This window comes from Schistocerca nitens, chromosome 9, assembly GCF_023898315.1.
Source record: "Schistocerca nitens isolate TAMUIC-IGC-003100 chromosome 9, iqSchNite1.1, whole genome shotgun sequence".
In the NCBI taxonomy this organism is placed as follows: domain Eukaryota; kingdom Metazoa; phylum Arthropoda; class Insecta; order Orthoptera; family Acrididae; genus Schistocerca; species Schistocerca nitens.
The window spans coordinates 119,447,937-119,464,215 of record NC_064622.1 but is presented as its reverse complement, the minus strand read 5'-3'; the positions used below and the strand labels follow the sequence as shown (position 1 = coordinate 119,464,215).

The following is a 16,279-nucleotide window of genomic DNA, read 5'->3' as shown; positions in this document are numbered from 1 at the left end:
TTGGATAGGATTTTTTTGGTGGAAACAAATGTTGAAATAAGACGAAAAATGTATGGAATGAGGTTTTAGGTTGGACTGCAGTACCAAATGTTACACTGAAAACAAATCCTGTCCTTTCCTTTTGTGTTATCCCCCTATGTGTTTGTGTACCCTCGTGTATTTGTTTTCCTCCTGTCTCTGTGTACTGTTTCATAGAACTTTTTTCTCTTCTAATACTAAGCTACATTCACTATGATGAGGAATACTGTTATCTTCAAATATAATTTGCATTAATAATATGTTATTTACTTTGTAAAGATGTTTAGACATTATTTATCTGTTCTGTTTTGTTGCTCATGTGTGAAGTTGATGTTTCAAAAGTTATTCTGATCTTTTATGTAGGTACTTATAATTCCTGTCACACTGATGTATATGTCTATTTCTATTCTTTTGTAAAGCCTGTTTTACTACAAATGTTATCTGTATTGTTATGTTATTTAATGATGTATTTTGTACCTTTGTAATTGTATTCTTATGTTCTAAAATTGTAATTGACACCAGTTCATCAAATTACGTAACTTGTAAGTCACATTTCACTGCACACGTTTCTGTTGGTCATAGTATATGGACAATATGTGAGAAGTAGGGACTGATAGTGTTTGCACGTGTGTTAATAATTCAGCAAGGGACTCGTTAACAGCATTGCTGGTTCTAAGGACAATTAGAAAAAACTTTGTGAGTGCACAAGTGGTGGTTTATGGACTTGCTATATTCTCCGCAAGACTCTTTGATGGTGATTGTGCACCTGCACAGTTGCTGCTGGCCGTCTCTACAAGGACTACAGTGGGTCTGCGTCTTTGATGGCCCACCAATACCATACTATCTACCAGGACTACAGTGGGTCTGCACCTCTGGTGGCCCACCAATACCATACTCTCTACCAAGACTATACTGGGTCTGCTCTGTGATGACCTACCTACCAATATTCTTCAAAACGTCGAATGGCTCTGCTGTGGGTTTGCTCTGTTGTGACCCATTACCTGTCTGCATGACAAGAGTCAGCACTGTCTTTCCGTTGGAAGGACAACACTACTTCTTCAAGACAGCATGGAAATCCACTACTTCCGTGTGCATTTTCTTTTACTGCTCAGACTTTGAAAAAAAAGAACTGCAATTTTAGTATGATGAATGATCAGGACTGTCTTTATGTACCCTGAGAAAATTTTACCTTTTGACCAACATTGTATCAATAAGTGTGTGCATTTGATATCTTTGTTATTGTAATCATGAAAAATTTTTTCATATCATTATTGGCCAGTGCCCAAAACAATTTGTAAAATTTTTTGTGGGGAGCATGGGGGCTATGTAAGTAGGCTGTTTATGTTTTCTTATTGGCAACGTTACGTAGCGCTCTGTATGAAAATCACTGGCTGTGCTGTGTGCAGTCTGTGGCTAGTGTGCATTGTTGTCTGCCATTGTAGTGTTGGGCAGCGGCAGCTGGATGTGAACAGCGCGTAGCGTTGCGCAGTTGGAGGTGAGCCGCCAGCAGTGGTGGATGTGGGGAGAGAGATGGCGGAGTTTTTAAATTTTTAAAACTGGATGTCATGAACTGCCATGTATATTATGAGTTTTCAACATTATTAAGGTAAATACATTGTTTGTTCTCTATTAAAATCTTTCATTTGCTAACTATGCCTATCAGTAGTTAGTGCCTTCCGTAGTTTGAATCTTTTATTTAGCTGGCAGTAGTGGCGCTCGCTGTATTGCAGTAGTTCGAGTAACCAAGATTTTTGTGAGGTAAGCGATTTGTGAAACGCATAGGTTAATGTTAGTCAGGGCCATTTTTTGTAGGGATTTTTGAAAGTCAGATTGCGTTGCGCTAAAAATATTGTGTGTCAGTTTAAGCACAGTCGTGTATAATTTTTCTAAGGGGACGTTTCACCATGGCGTCATTGGCCGGGAGGCCCCGTACTGGGCCGGTCCGGCCGCCTTCGTGCAGGTCTTATTACATTCGACGCCACATTGGGCGACCTGCGCGCCGGATGGTGATGAAATGATGATGAAGACAACACAACACCCAGTCCCTGAGCGGAGAAAATCCCCGACCCAGCCTGGAATGGAACCCGGACCGGTAGGACGGCAACCCGTCACGCTGACCACTCAGCTATCGGGGCGGGCAATATCCACGGTCATTTTGACTCATTCACATACCGATTCTGGAATGTACGCCCTCCGAACAAATATTTTTTTATCGCCCCTAATAAAAATCAATTTTTTTTTAAAATGTAGATACTACTTGTACGAAATGACACTGTTTACAAATGTGTGTGTTTACTGCCGCGGGCCGAGGGAAAGACGGCTTCTCGTAGGAATAACACAGGAACTAGAGGGATAGAAGAACTTACAAATCTCTTCCATCTAGTTCTTAAACCGTATCTCAATCAAGTTTTGCTTTTAACGGGAAAACGTCCATTCGCTCGTCGGTCCTACTTTCTTGTGTGGAAAAATACCATCAAATATGAGTAGCTAGTACTTACGAGATCAATAATGAGTAAACAAAGGTAGATTGGTTCTGGTTTTGTTTTGCTTTAGGGCGCAAAAACAACTGGGGTCATACGCGCCCAAGTCAAAACTATTGAACACAATGGTAGACGACCTCTGAACGTGTTTGTCGAGCAGTATTTCTTTTGCCTCTGGCGTCATCGCTCCAGAGCATTCGCATGCATGTGATTATTGGCGATTACCTTTGTGTAATGTTATATACGGTACAATAACATTAATGACCAGCACCTATGTTCGACATCAACATGCAATAACCACTCATAGGTGCCACGTTGCAGTCTGTCAGTAGAGGGTATATAAAGCGTGTCCGGGGCACGCGGGCAACAGTGCAGTCGTTCTCGTAATGCGACAACGGAGCTATTTATCTGACGTCCAAAAAGGCATGATCATTGCCTTTTGACCAGAGGTGGAAGCATTTCCGGAAGGTCTAACTTCGTAAACTGTTCGTGAGCTGCGGTGTTTAAAGTATACTGTGCGTTACAAAATAGCGCCGAGGCAACTGTGGTGCACCACGGGCCACAGATGACAGAGGTTAACGACAGCTGTGGAGATGTGTACGGGCTAATAGACGTGCAACCGTTGAGCTGGTAACAGCTCAGATCAACCAAGGGGCTACCTACAGTACCTCCTCAACGACAGTTCAGAGAACATTGTCGTGTATGGGTCTTCGCAACAGACGCATGGTTCATGTAAGCATGCTGACTGCTGTTCATCAGTGACGACGAAGGCTGTAATTGGCAAATTAACGCCACAGCTGGATGTCAGCTTAGTGGCGACAGGTGTCCGTTAAAAATTAATCACCTTCTATACCCCATCGCATAGATGGTCGTTGGGGTTACGGAGTGAAACGTTGAAAGCAAAGGGTCTAGGACGAAGGAGGTAGCGTTATGCACTGGGGAATATATTCGAAGCATTTCTTGCATGATCTCGTCATTCCGGTAGGCACAATGAATCAACACAAGTATGCATTTATCCATGGGGACCATGTCCACCTCTTCATACAGTTTGATTTTTCCTCGGCACGATGGTATCTACCACAAGGACAATTCAACGTGTCACTAAATCCACAGTATGCGTACGTGATTCTGAGAGCACCAGGATGAGTTTACTGTTCTCCTCTGGCCAGTAGACTCCACAAATATAAACCCAATGGAGAATCTATGGCAACACCTCGATCGGACACTTTGCGCCATGGATCCTCAACCAATAAACCTAGCGCAGTTGGCTGCGACACTGGAGTCAGCATGGCTCCACACCGCTGTCGGTACCTTACAGAAAGTCATTGACTCTCTTCCTACAAGTCTCGCAGGGGTCCGCGCTGCTAAACGTGGTTATTAAGAGTTTTGACAGATGGTCGCATTAATGTGACTGGACAGTTTAAATTGGTGTAGCGTGGAAACGCATTTAGATAGGAAATTGGATCAGGTGTCATTGCGAAGAGCTTACGGAACACTACTGGGACCCAAAGTGAGACAATATAAGTATTCGCGGAAATGTAGGTGAAAATCTGTATTAAACTGAAAACTGCAGAATAATGAAAGACATGATATCGTAGTACTCGTCAGCATGCATGGAACTATAGAAAACGCGTGTCACAGGAAAACTCACTTCGAAAGGAATCCTGAACGCCAGTCCAGTGATGAGCGAATGCGAGAGCTATGGCAGAGTCGAAAAAGAAACGAAAAAACGGATTAAAGCGATTACGTACCTGACCATCGCACATAAAGGGATCAGTGTCATCCAAATTTGTGATTTATCTATTCTGTAACCATTATACTATTCCGTGTAACCACTGCATTAAGGAATTGATAATTAAACTACACATTAACAGGAAACTCTGGTTTTTATTTTATCGCTACATTTTCACTATAAACCTGCGGCACGTACAAAAGAGTGATCAGTTTTGATCAGTTTTTGCATCCTCTTTGTACCTGCGCCGCACGACATGCAATACGATACGTGATTCGACACGCGATACAAGCAGAAGCAACCAGATTTGGGATGATCATAGAAATGTAGTGAAAGCGACTTAACTGGTTCGATCTATGACAACAGCGAGACAACACCGTAAGTATATCTTTTGTATCACCCAGTGCAACGTGGAGTGCTCGTTGCTTCACGTAACTGGTCACACGAAACATGGGGAGAGAAATTTCAAGTCATATGTGCTGTGTCAAAAATTGAAAATTCTTTTCCTATCATTCTATATTAAGACATGGCCGTGTTAGGTACGGAGCTAAAGGGAAACCTCACCACAACGAAGTACTGTGCGAAGCCTTATCATTCTAATCTGCTGGCAGGCATCGCGTATCTTATCATATACGTATCGCTCCAGCGGACACACGAGTGTCGCATCAACAAGCAGCGCGTCGTGCGACCTGTGTAGCATCGCATATGGTATCGCCGCAGTGAGAATCGTGCCGTAGACGTAGACACAGGAAGCAGCCACGAAAAGAACTCTTATTTTGCTCTTTTGACCTACAAACTATGCAGTGTCGCAGGATTCACTAGTCTGACATGAAAGCTCATTTGAAGCAAAAATAAATTAATAAATTAATTAATTAATAACAAAAAATAAAAATCACATGGACATTCCGAGATAGAACCCATTTAATATCACTTTTGTACGTTCTTTTCCTTTTTTTTTTTAATAACTCATATACTGCAGCCTCTAGCGATAACTTGACTCAGTATAAAATTAAACTACATTAAATTTTCTACTAAGAAGACGTATTCATTTTTTCTCTAGAACTAAGAGTTTGCGCGAAGAGAGCGAGCGAATATTCAAACTCTGGAGCGACGCACGTGCGCTGTAGTTAGGTAGTTTCTGTAGGCAGATTTGTGATAGTTTCCCAACTTCACACACACACACTTCACAAGTGTCCTGTATCATGTATCATATTGTTGGTCTCGACTTCCTCTACACCACTGTGGTCTGTTGTACAAAATGATAATGCACTGAATAATACACAGAATAAATAACAATCTACACTGAGGTGAGAAAAGTCAAGGGATATCTCCTCATATAGTGTCGGACGTCATCTTCCTCGGAGTAGTGCAGCAGCTGGACATGGCATGGGCATAACAAGTCGTTGGAAGTCCCCTGCAGAAATACTGAGCCATGCTGCCTCTATAGCCGTCCATAATTTGTGCTCGAACTGCCCTCTAGATTATCTCACATAATCTTTCGTTGGGGTTCATTTCGGGTGGTATTAATGGCCAAATCATTGCCTCGAATTGTCCAGAAAGTTTTTCAAACCAATCGCGAATAATTTTGTCCCTGTGACATGGTGCTTTTTCATCCATGAAAATTTCATCGTTATTTATGTACATGAAGTGCATCAATGGCTGCAAATGGTCTCCAGGTAGCCGAACATAAACATTTCTAGTCAATGCTCGTCTCAGCTGGACCAGAGGCCCAGTCCATTCCATGTAAACGCAGCCAACACCATTACAGGGCCACCACGAGCTTGTACAGTACCTTGTTGACAACTGGGTTCCATGGCTTCGTGGAGTCTTTGCGACACTCCAACCCTACCGTCAGCTCTTACCAAATGAAATCGGGATTCATCTGATCAGGCCACGGTTTTCCAGTCGTCTAAGGTCCAACCGATATGGTCACGAGTCCAAGAGAGGCAATGCAGCCGATGTCGTGCCGTTAGCAAAGGCATTCGCACAGGTCGTATGCTGCCATAGCCCATTAACGCCAAATTTCACCACGCTGTCTTAAGGATACGTTCATCGTACACCCCACAATGATTTCTACGGCTATTTCTCGCAGTCTGTTAACAACGACAACTCTATGCAATCGCCGCTGCTGTCGATCGTTAAGTGAAGGCCGTCGGCCACTCCGTTGCCTATATTGAGAGGTAATGCCTGAAATTTGGTAGTCTCCATACACTCTTGACACTGTGGATCTCGGAATATGTAGTTGGCTAACGATTTCCGAAATGGAGTGTCCTATGCATCTAGCTCCAACTGGTATTCCAGATTTGTCTGTCACATGTCGTGTGGCCGTAATCACGTCGAACATCTTTTCACGTGAATCACCTGAGTACAAATGACAGCTGGCTCGAAGGCTTCTTCTGAACAGGTTGCTGTTACTGTATCTGGTCTATGATGCTAAGTAGTGTGGACTGCTAGGGATACTGGTTTTCTTCTGTTTTCTTCACTGGTGCCTTAAAGAGATATTAATAGTAATAATGAACTCACATGGTCCTACTGCCTATCATGTAGGGCCACTGGCTGCTTAAGGGGGGTAGGACGTCAAACGGGCCGACTTGGAGCAGGAGAGGCACCACAGGACATTTTAATTTCCACTGTCTATACTTTTACAAATAAATTCATAAAACTTTAACAGCATGACCAGGAAGGATTCAGGATTCATACTCATAGCAGTGGAAGCTCAAAAACGTAACAAAACACTTTTTTTACATGTGAAATTTCATCATTTTTTCACTTACTACTGGCTGCATTTGTTGCTATAGGTACACTTTTCTTCCTAAGTAAGAGAGATTCTTGGATGAGTTCTGCAGAGCATACAAACCATAGTTACAGGTGTATGAAACTCAAGAAGTTATTTAATTTATGAAAAATGAATGAACTGTTACATTTTAAACTTCATGTTTAGAAAAAAATTCTAGTTTTAGAGTTAATTATCTCAATTTTTTCCACAGTTTTTTAATACATTTGGAAAATTCTAGAGTTTCATACACCTGTAACTACTGGTTATATGCTATGAAAAATTCATCGAAGAACCTCTCTTAACTATAGCAACAAATGCAGCCAGTAATAAGTGAAAAAATGATGAAATTTCACATGTAAAAAAAGGTATTTTGCTACGTTTTTGAACTGCCACTGCGATGAGTGTGAGTCCTCAATCTTTCCTGGTCATGATGACAAAGTTTTATTAATTTATTTATAAAAGTATAGACGGTAGAAATTAAAATGTCCTGTGGTGACTCTCCTGTTCCAAGTCGGCCCATTTGACGTCCTACCCCCCTTAAGCTACTTCATTATGCCGTCCTAATCTTCGTATGAGGGCGTTTGGTGATGACTGTGTCTTCTGACACAGCTTTGCTGCGTGTTCCACAAACCAGGCGACTGCCCCCACACTGGACAGGCATGGACTATGATAGTCCCAATGGGCACTCAGCGTATTTGAAGGCCACATTGCACCATCAGAGTGAATCGTTCATTCAGCAGGGTTAAAGTGTTCCGAGTGGTGCTGACACCTTCTTACAGGTGTTGTCGACATGATGCTACAATGTCAACTGCCATTCAAAAGTGACCCCACGTATTTTGCTTTCAGTGCCCAAGTAATATGGGTGTCACATAGACTGATGTTATCCACTACCGCACGTCGTCATCTCGTAAGTAGTCACTGGCTCTTAGCAGCATTAATCTGTATCCTCCAGTTAGAAGACCATTCCTCGATGTCACGGCAGGCAGCCTGGAGACACCAATGAAGTGCTATTGGACTTTGGTGGCGACGGATCAGGATATTGTCGTCAGCATAGATATATTTTTCAACCTGATATTATGCAGATAAGTCCAAAGTGTAAACAATATACGGGACAGGACCCTACACTGAGCACTGAGGGACTCCAGCAAGGACATGGCGACACGCGAAGGTAGCATCCCCAAAGTGCATAACAAAGGTCCTACCCTCCAGACAACCAGTACGTAGGTACATCAAGTGGCTCAACAAGCCTTACGCGAAAAACTTGCAAATCAGTTCTTGGTGCCACACGATGTCAAAAGCACAAAAGCTCGTGAGACATCGAGAAGAATCATTTTGCAGATTCCCCTATTGTTCTAAAGCTGGATGACGTGCTCGGCCACTTGTAAGAGCTGGAGAGGGTTGCAGTGGCCTTCACGAAACCCACATTTTTCATGTGGCAACATTACTTCAGTAGTGAGGCGTCCGGTTAGTTGGGATAGCAGAACTTCCTCAGATGCTTTATTGGGGGTTGAGAGGAGACTGACAGGCCGATAGCTGATTAGTTCTGCATGATTCTTTCCCGGTTTGGGCACAGCAACGACTGCTTTCTTCCAACGGACAGTATAGCAAATCTGGGAGAGTATAGCACTGAACCCAACGATGGCTGTCGGTGGTAATTCTCGGAACATTGGAGCAGTGATGAGGTCGAGTCTGGAAGTCTTCCAGCGGGGAAGAGATTGAAGTGTCTGCCAGACGTGTTGTTCATTGTTTCCTGGTTCAAATGGCTCTGAGCACTATGGGACTTAACAGCTGTGGTCATCAGTTCCCTAGAACTTAGAACTACTTAAACCTAACTAACCTAAGGACATCACACACATCCATGCCCGAGGCAGGATTCGAACCTGCGACCGTAGCAGTCGCGCGGTTCCGGACTGCGCGCCTAGAACCGCGAGACCACCGCGGCCGGCATTGTTTCCTGGTCTTGGGTTTCTGTCCCTCACCATCCGCTGCGATATAGACCTGAAGTCTGTCTTCAACCATCTGGATATGGACTTATGGGTTTCTTCATGGGTGTGAAGTTGCGCTCGAAGACATCAGCGATGGCATTGCCTTTGACATTTGGTGTGTGGGCATGCCCGTTGTGAGTCACTAGCGGAGGTGTCTAGCAACACTTCTTCGTGAATGTTCGGACTAGGTCCCAAAGGCCAGTTGTCTGTGGGATCGATGAAAACTTGTGTGCCCCAAGTTTATTACGATATTCTATGAGGGCCGCCTTAATGTGCCGCTGGAAAAGAATGACCGGAATCTTAACGTCACGTTCTTTCATGAGACGTCACTCGTTGGTCAAGCGGCTCTTTTCTCGTATAAGAACAAGTATCTCCCGCAGGAGATCTTTAGGGCGGCTTCCTGCATTTATTGTGGGCGCCTGAGACATGGATAGAGTAATGGGTTCCGTAATGGCCATTGTGATGTAGGTAGTGGCCTCATCATCACCGGCTTTGGCTGGTAACGTATGTATTGTCAGAGTATGATGTAGTCTGGGACGATTATCGCTTCCATGGGTCTTGCCGATACTAAAGTGGCTGGCAGTGGGCATAAGCTTGCCTCGTGGCAGAGAAAATAATTGAGGTGTGGTTCGAGGAGAGTGCAGTGACAGCTTCAGTTGTGACGCCTCCCGGAATGCCCTTTGATATGCGGAGATCCAGAACACCCGGCTGGATGTCATTCTTGGGATAACTCGTGGGTTTGTCAGGAGCTCGGACCCAGGCTTGGAAACAGTCAGCTATGTGGTATAGGATACGACCACTGCAGTTTATCATGTTTGGCACTGAGGTCGCCAACAACAATTTGCTTTTCCCTGTGCCAGACGATATTGACAGCGTACCCTTCTGGGATGTTGCCTCTGGGTTGTCTGTAGACGGCGATAAATGTCACGACTCCGAGGCTGGTTTCCACCTGAAGAGAGGCGGATTTCACAGTGTGGAGCTGCAAGTGCTGAGCTACATAGTGGCGGACTGGATTCCGTATATAGATGGCCGCCTCTCTACCTGCGGTAAGGCGATCTATATGGTAGCACGTATAGTTAGCAGTAATGGCCCTTAATTCCGGCTTCATGTTAGTCTCACTGCCCATACAAATGTCAACATTCTTTATGCGCAGGAAAAGTTCAAACTGCTTCAATTTGTAGAGGTTCCTTGCAGCAATCCAAGTTGCGAAGGTGATACGCGGAATGTGCATAATGCTGGGCATGACTGGTCTGAGTAGTGTCGCTGGTAATATGGAAGAGTCCTCTGACGACTTCTTGAAGGGCCGAGATAATGAGTGCTGGCACAGCGGCCAGCATTTCCTTGAGTTCAGTCACAGCCTACTTCAGCTCATGAATCAATACAGCAATATTTGTAGTGTCGTCAGAAGGCCTGAGTACTTCCTAGGAGCGTTGACTGGTAGAGAGGCCTTTTAGGGACCGGAGTTTCGTTTGCTGGTCCGGAGCTATCCCACGGACTACATCTGCTGCTGTGGAGCTCTGTCCGATTTTCGCATATCGTCGCTCCATTAATGAGGTCGTGGCCGTGTTCCTTAAAATTTCTGGCGCTGCGAGGTGAAACAAGCTTCCGTTCGGGGATCGAGGTCTATGACATCTTCTGGGCTGCTTCCTCGGTGCGGAGGTGCAGGAGTCAAAGTCGACATAACTTCCTCGTGCTGGACGCAGTCCCTGTAGCTGGCTGTTTGGTTACCTGACAGAGGCAGTAGACCGACAGTGACTCTCGCTTGCTGGTCCATTTGCTCCTGTCCTGTCCTTGGCAGCACTTAACTCATAGAGGTGGCACTGTGCACGGACGTGCCATGTGATACAAACCCTGACATTGTATGGGTCCCGTACTGGAGGGCAGTTTCTCAATAGTGACAACGAACTCATGAAACCGTCCCTTTTGGAATATTTCGCGGTGCTGCTCACTACCACATAATACGACACCTCTCTTCAGTGAAATCTTTCCTGTACCGGGAATGTTGGGCCAGTGAATGCCATTTCATGTAGCACAGATGTAACGTCTTGGTGAAGTACAGTCCGAGGAATGCCTTTGATAATCGCCTTCACCCATTTCGGATTTACCGACGGAAATCTACAGTTGGGAATACCCTCAGCGCCTAGACACTCCATAACCTTTACATAATCGTCTCTACTCTGCAGCGTAAGCTTTGGTTTGTCGCCGCCAGCCTGCTTAGCGGTGAAAGATCCCGCAAAGTTCCCCTTCAGCCAGTTATTTAACAGCTTATATTGCTTCTTGTACTGCAGCACGATAGGAGGAAGCTTTTCCTTCTGTTGCTCTAGTTGTTGCTGAAGCTGTTGATGTTGCTGTTGCCTTGTTGTTGCGGAAGAGTTTGAAAACGGCAGCTCAGGCGGCGTAGACGCCGCTCTCGCGTTAGTAAGCCGAGTTTGTCTTTTCTTCGGCGGCAAGACAAATCCCCCTTCACCGAAACCGGTGATTTGGGAAACATTGCTCGTTGTGGTGGCTTCTCTGTTCCTCTTGGAGTCGTTCGCAAGTTGAATAACATCCACGTCTTCTTCTTCACAGGCTTCCGAATGAGTAGTCCTTACTTATCCTGTAGTATTTGCAGTGTCCTCGTAATCTGAGCGACCGATGGGGCCGCGGACGGTTGATACCCCGCCTGACGACGAATGGCCGAATCCTGAACCGTAACGGCAACTGCCTCGGCCACGCACGTAAACAACGCGTCCTCTAGCTCCCACATCCAACTCTCTAGAGTGCAGTGGGAACACAGCTGTCTGCTAAATAACTAGCAAACATTAACTAACTAACGTAAGGACAACTGACTTCTTACGCTATCAGCCACAACATTATGACCATGTACCTTAGCCGGTATGTCCTACTTTGCCACAGATAGCAGCGGCGACGCACAGTGATATGGAAGCAATGAGGCCTTCGTAGGTCGTTGGAGCGAACTGGCATCAAATCTACTCACACAAACACCTAACTCCCGTAAATACTGAGAAGGGGGCGATGAGTCTGGCGCCACATTCAATCACATCCCAGATGTGTTCAATCGGTTTCAGATCGGGCAGGCTGGGAGACGCTGCACACCAACTGGAACTCGCCACTGTGTTCATCGAACACTTTATGACACTGCTGCCCTTGTGACATGGCGCATTGTCTTGTTGAAAAATGCCGCTGCTGTCAGAAAACATGATTGTCATGAAGGTGTGTATGTGTTCTGCAACTAGTGTACGATACTCCTTGCCGTCATGATGCTTTACATGAACTCCACTGGACCCAAAGAAGCCAACGCGAATGTTCCCCAGAGCATAATGGATCCACCTCCAGTTTGTCACTTTCCCGCAGTATGGGTGTCGAGAAGCAGTTCCCCGGGAAGGTGAAGGATTCGCGCCCTCCCATCGGCATAACGAAGAAAGTATCGGGATTCGTCATACCAAGCAATGCTCTGCCACTGCGCCAACGTCCAGTGCCGACTGTCACGTGCCTGTTTCAGTCGTAGATGTCGATACCGTAGTCTTAACATTAGCACATGCGTAGGTCGTCTGGAGTGTTCGATCCATTCTGTGTTGAGACAAACTTGCACTCTGACCAGCATTAAAGTCTGGTATCAGTTCCGACGCAGTTCGCTGCCTGTCCTGTTTTACCAATCTGCTCAGCCTGAGACGTCAGACACCTGTAGTGAGGGGTGGTCGTTGAACCCCAGGACGTCTGGACGTGGTACCATCTTGATTTCATCACGTGTTGACGACACTCACCACAGCTCTCCTGGAACACCCCACAAATCATGCAGTTTCCGAAATTCCCGTGCCAAGCCTCCGGGCCATCAAATTTGCCACTGATCAAACTCAGATAGATCATAAGCCTTCCTCATTCCACACACAGTCAGCACGCTCGCTAATACTACATCCACCGTTCGTGTGTCTGACTAGCAGCCATTTCTGGCCAGGTGACGCTGCTAGCACCTGATCGTCTTGACTGGTTTATACGGAGAGTAAGTCGGTGGTCATAATGCTCTGATTGATCAGAGTGTACCTTATGCACGCGATACCACCGCCATCTGGGAGTATTACTATGCAATTACTTTTGTCACAGTGTGTAGTAAATGTGCTCTATGTCGGAATAGCGCTTATGATGTACATGTGAAGTTTTCTGCTTGAAATAATCGTTTCTGTAATCTCCCTGAACACTGACCACTGCTCCTGGGACATCTAGTAGTGGAGACAGTGCATGCACTGCAGAGTGCGCGCGCGGGTACTCACAGGCGACGGAGAGCGTGGCGTTGCGCGAGTAGGCGACGCCGGCGGCGTTCCTGGCGACGCAGCGGTAGACGCCGGCGTCGGCCTCCTTGCGCACGCGCAGGAAGAGCAGCGAGCCGGCGGGCAGCAGCACGCGGTGCTGCTGGGAGCCGTCCAGCGCCAGCGGCGCGCCGTCCTTGAGCCACGATACGGAAGGCGGCGGGCGGCCGTCGGCGCGGCAGTTGAGCGTCAGCGGCTCGTTGCGCGACACCAGCGCGTCGCTGGGGTGCTCCGTGATGCGCGGCGGCCGCGGCTCCTCGCCTGCGGAAAGCGCCGCCCTGAGGTCGCGCACGTCACAAGAGGCGTCTGCAGGGGTCGGACAAAGCTACGGAAATACTGCGAGAAAAACGGACGTCTGAAAATGCAGAAGCTAGCCAAGCCTGCAGGTTGCGCTGCTGCGCCGAGTGGTTACAACTAAAGTGCAGCTACTCACTGAGGCCCACCGTGAGCTGTAACTATCGTATGGCGTTTAGCTTAGGTTGCGTTAATGTGCAATACATTTACACTAAAAAAAAAAAAAAAGTTCCAATTTTGCCCACCTGGGCAAAATCTGGCGCTGTAATGATTAGGAACAGGACCTGGTCAGAAAAGATCAAACAAGTGAGACATGGGCACTTTTGATTGAATTACTAACTACCGCTTACACAATTTTTCAATAGGATATTATGTATATTGACTGATGCGGCGAGTGAAAAATTGTACCAAGGCCGGGAATCGAACCCAGGTCTCGTGCTTACTAGGCAGGTGTCTTTGCCTCTTTTTTTGCTTTCCTTTTTCGACACAGACACAAATTTCAATATAGTGAACATCGAAAAGAACACGCACTAGCGGATCTTCCAAAACAGCTCACCCGCTTTGCAGTCCAACACCGTGACCACATTTTCATTTACTGACTTGTTTATTTTTTACCGATGAGCTGACCACTCCGACATTCTTTTTTCACTTAGCGCGAGCGGTCGCCTTACCTTTTCTTTCTTTTTTTCTTGTTCTTTTATTTTCTTTCTTTTTTTTCTTTTTGCAGACAAGTGCTCTACCGCCTGTTTCGATTTAAACAGGAATTACAAAATTAGATTAACAATTTCTTTATATACAAAAAATCTGAACAGCATAACTATAAACCAGAGTGACGGAAAATTAACATTGTAATAAGAAGTAAACTGTGGAAAGTTAAACTCACGCCAGGAACCAGAAAACACAATAAAATTATATTAAAAAGAAATACTTCTCCAACAATGTTTCTAATTTCAATAAATATTATTAACTAATTAAAGCAAGTCCCGATTCACATATAACATTTAAGTGAAGTTAAATTACGGTAACAAGCACTTAATTGTCATACCACAAATAATATTACTGTATTGCTTAAAAGCTATTAAACTGAAAATTATTCTCGCATAACATAAAGAAAGAAACACACAGCACAATCGACAACCATATTTCAAATCACACCCCCCCCCCTTCCCCCGCTGCTCTGTCATCTTTGTACGTCTTCTCTTAGGCATATAGTATCCATCGATTCTTATCTTATGGTCATTCTTTCATCACATCGATAATTTAACTTCACCTACCCTGAATGATACAGCTATGCGGGGAATCTTGAAACGCACTCCATAGGAAATTGAAGAAATACTGTCAGCATTTCGCATTGCTCAGCATATTCAGATATTGTTCCTGTAAAAAAGTCCAAAAGTCCATCACACTGGTTGGGCCATCTCTGGCATTCGATTTAGTACATGGGCAGTACGTCTCGTCCGGGAAGGGTATAACCCCTGGTCCAATGTTGTGTTGTCCCATTCGAAGAAAAAAAGCGACCATTTGTGTCTTCTGGCGAGGGGCCGCGAATGAGTCGGTGTTATTCCTTGTCTAGAGTTTGGCACAGAGGGCACAATGGTGAATCTTTCATATGACTCGCATGAAGTCTGGATAGTAAGACATTTTTACCATCTACTGTTAGGTACCACATTGCAGGTGTCTCTGTGTCAAAGCAAATATGGTGTATCGTTCGCCTTACTACATGCCAATTGATACCTCTCAATAGGATTGCTGTGCCGTTCTGTCGTTAGTATCCCATAGATACCACGCGCCGTTGCAGCCCTGGTTTCCGGTTGAGCCGTCTGAACGTAGCTGTACTCTACAGAAAAAGCGCGTACATGGTGGAGAGAATGGAAATGTGATGGACCGCCACTGGCACCACTGGAGAAACTGGTGGTAGTTCTTCTATTAAGATTCCCGTCAGGAATCATTGTGCAGATATACAGGGTGGTCCATTGATAGTGACCGGGCCAAATATCTCACGAAAGAAGCATCAAACAAAAAAACTACAAAGAACGAAAGTTGTCTAGCTTAAACGGGGAAACCAGATGCCGTTATTGTTGGCCCCCTAGATGGCGCTGCCATACGTCAAACGGATATAAACTGGTTTTTTAAAATAGGAACCTCAATTTTTATTACATATTCGTGTAGTACGTAGAGAAATATGAATGTTTTAGTTGGACCACTTTTTTCGCTTTGTGATAGATGGCGCTGTAATAGTAACAAACATATGGCTCATAATTTTAGACGAACAGTTGGTAACAGTTTTTTAAATTAAAATATAGAACGTAGGTACGTTTGAACATTTTATTTCGGTTGTTCCAATGTGATACGTGTACCTTTATGAACTTATAATTTCTGAGAACGCATGCTGTTACAGCGTGATTACCTGTAAATACCACATTAATGCAATAAATGCTCAAAATGATGTCCGACAACCTCAATGCATTTGGCAATACGTGTAACGACATTCCTCTCAACAGCGAGTAGTTCGCCTTCCGTAATGTTGGCACATGCATTGACAATGCGCTGACGCATGATGTCAGGCGGATCACGATGGCAAATATCCTTCATCTTTCCCCAGAGAAAGAAATCAGGGGACGTCAGATCAGGTGAACGTGCGGGCCCTGGTATGGTGCTTCGACGACCAATCCACCTGTCGTGAAATATGC

At 45.2% G+C, this 16,279-nt stretch overlaps 1 protein-coding gene across 1 annotated transcript in view; it reads right to left on the bottom strand.

Moving 5' to 3' along the window:
• Positions 1-16,279, bottom strand: part of LOC126204047 (roundabout homolog 2-like) — a 318,078-nt gene that overhangs the window by 190,102 nt on the left and 111,697 nt on the right. The window contains exon 2 of the mRNA XM_049938471.1: positions 13,260-13,556. Within this exon, the coding sequence (XP_049794428.1) occupies positions 13,260-13,556 (297 nt within the window). The remainder of the gene's footprint in view (positions 1-13,259; positions 13,557-16,279) is intronic.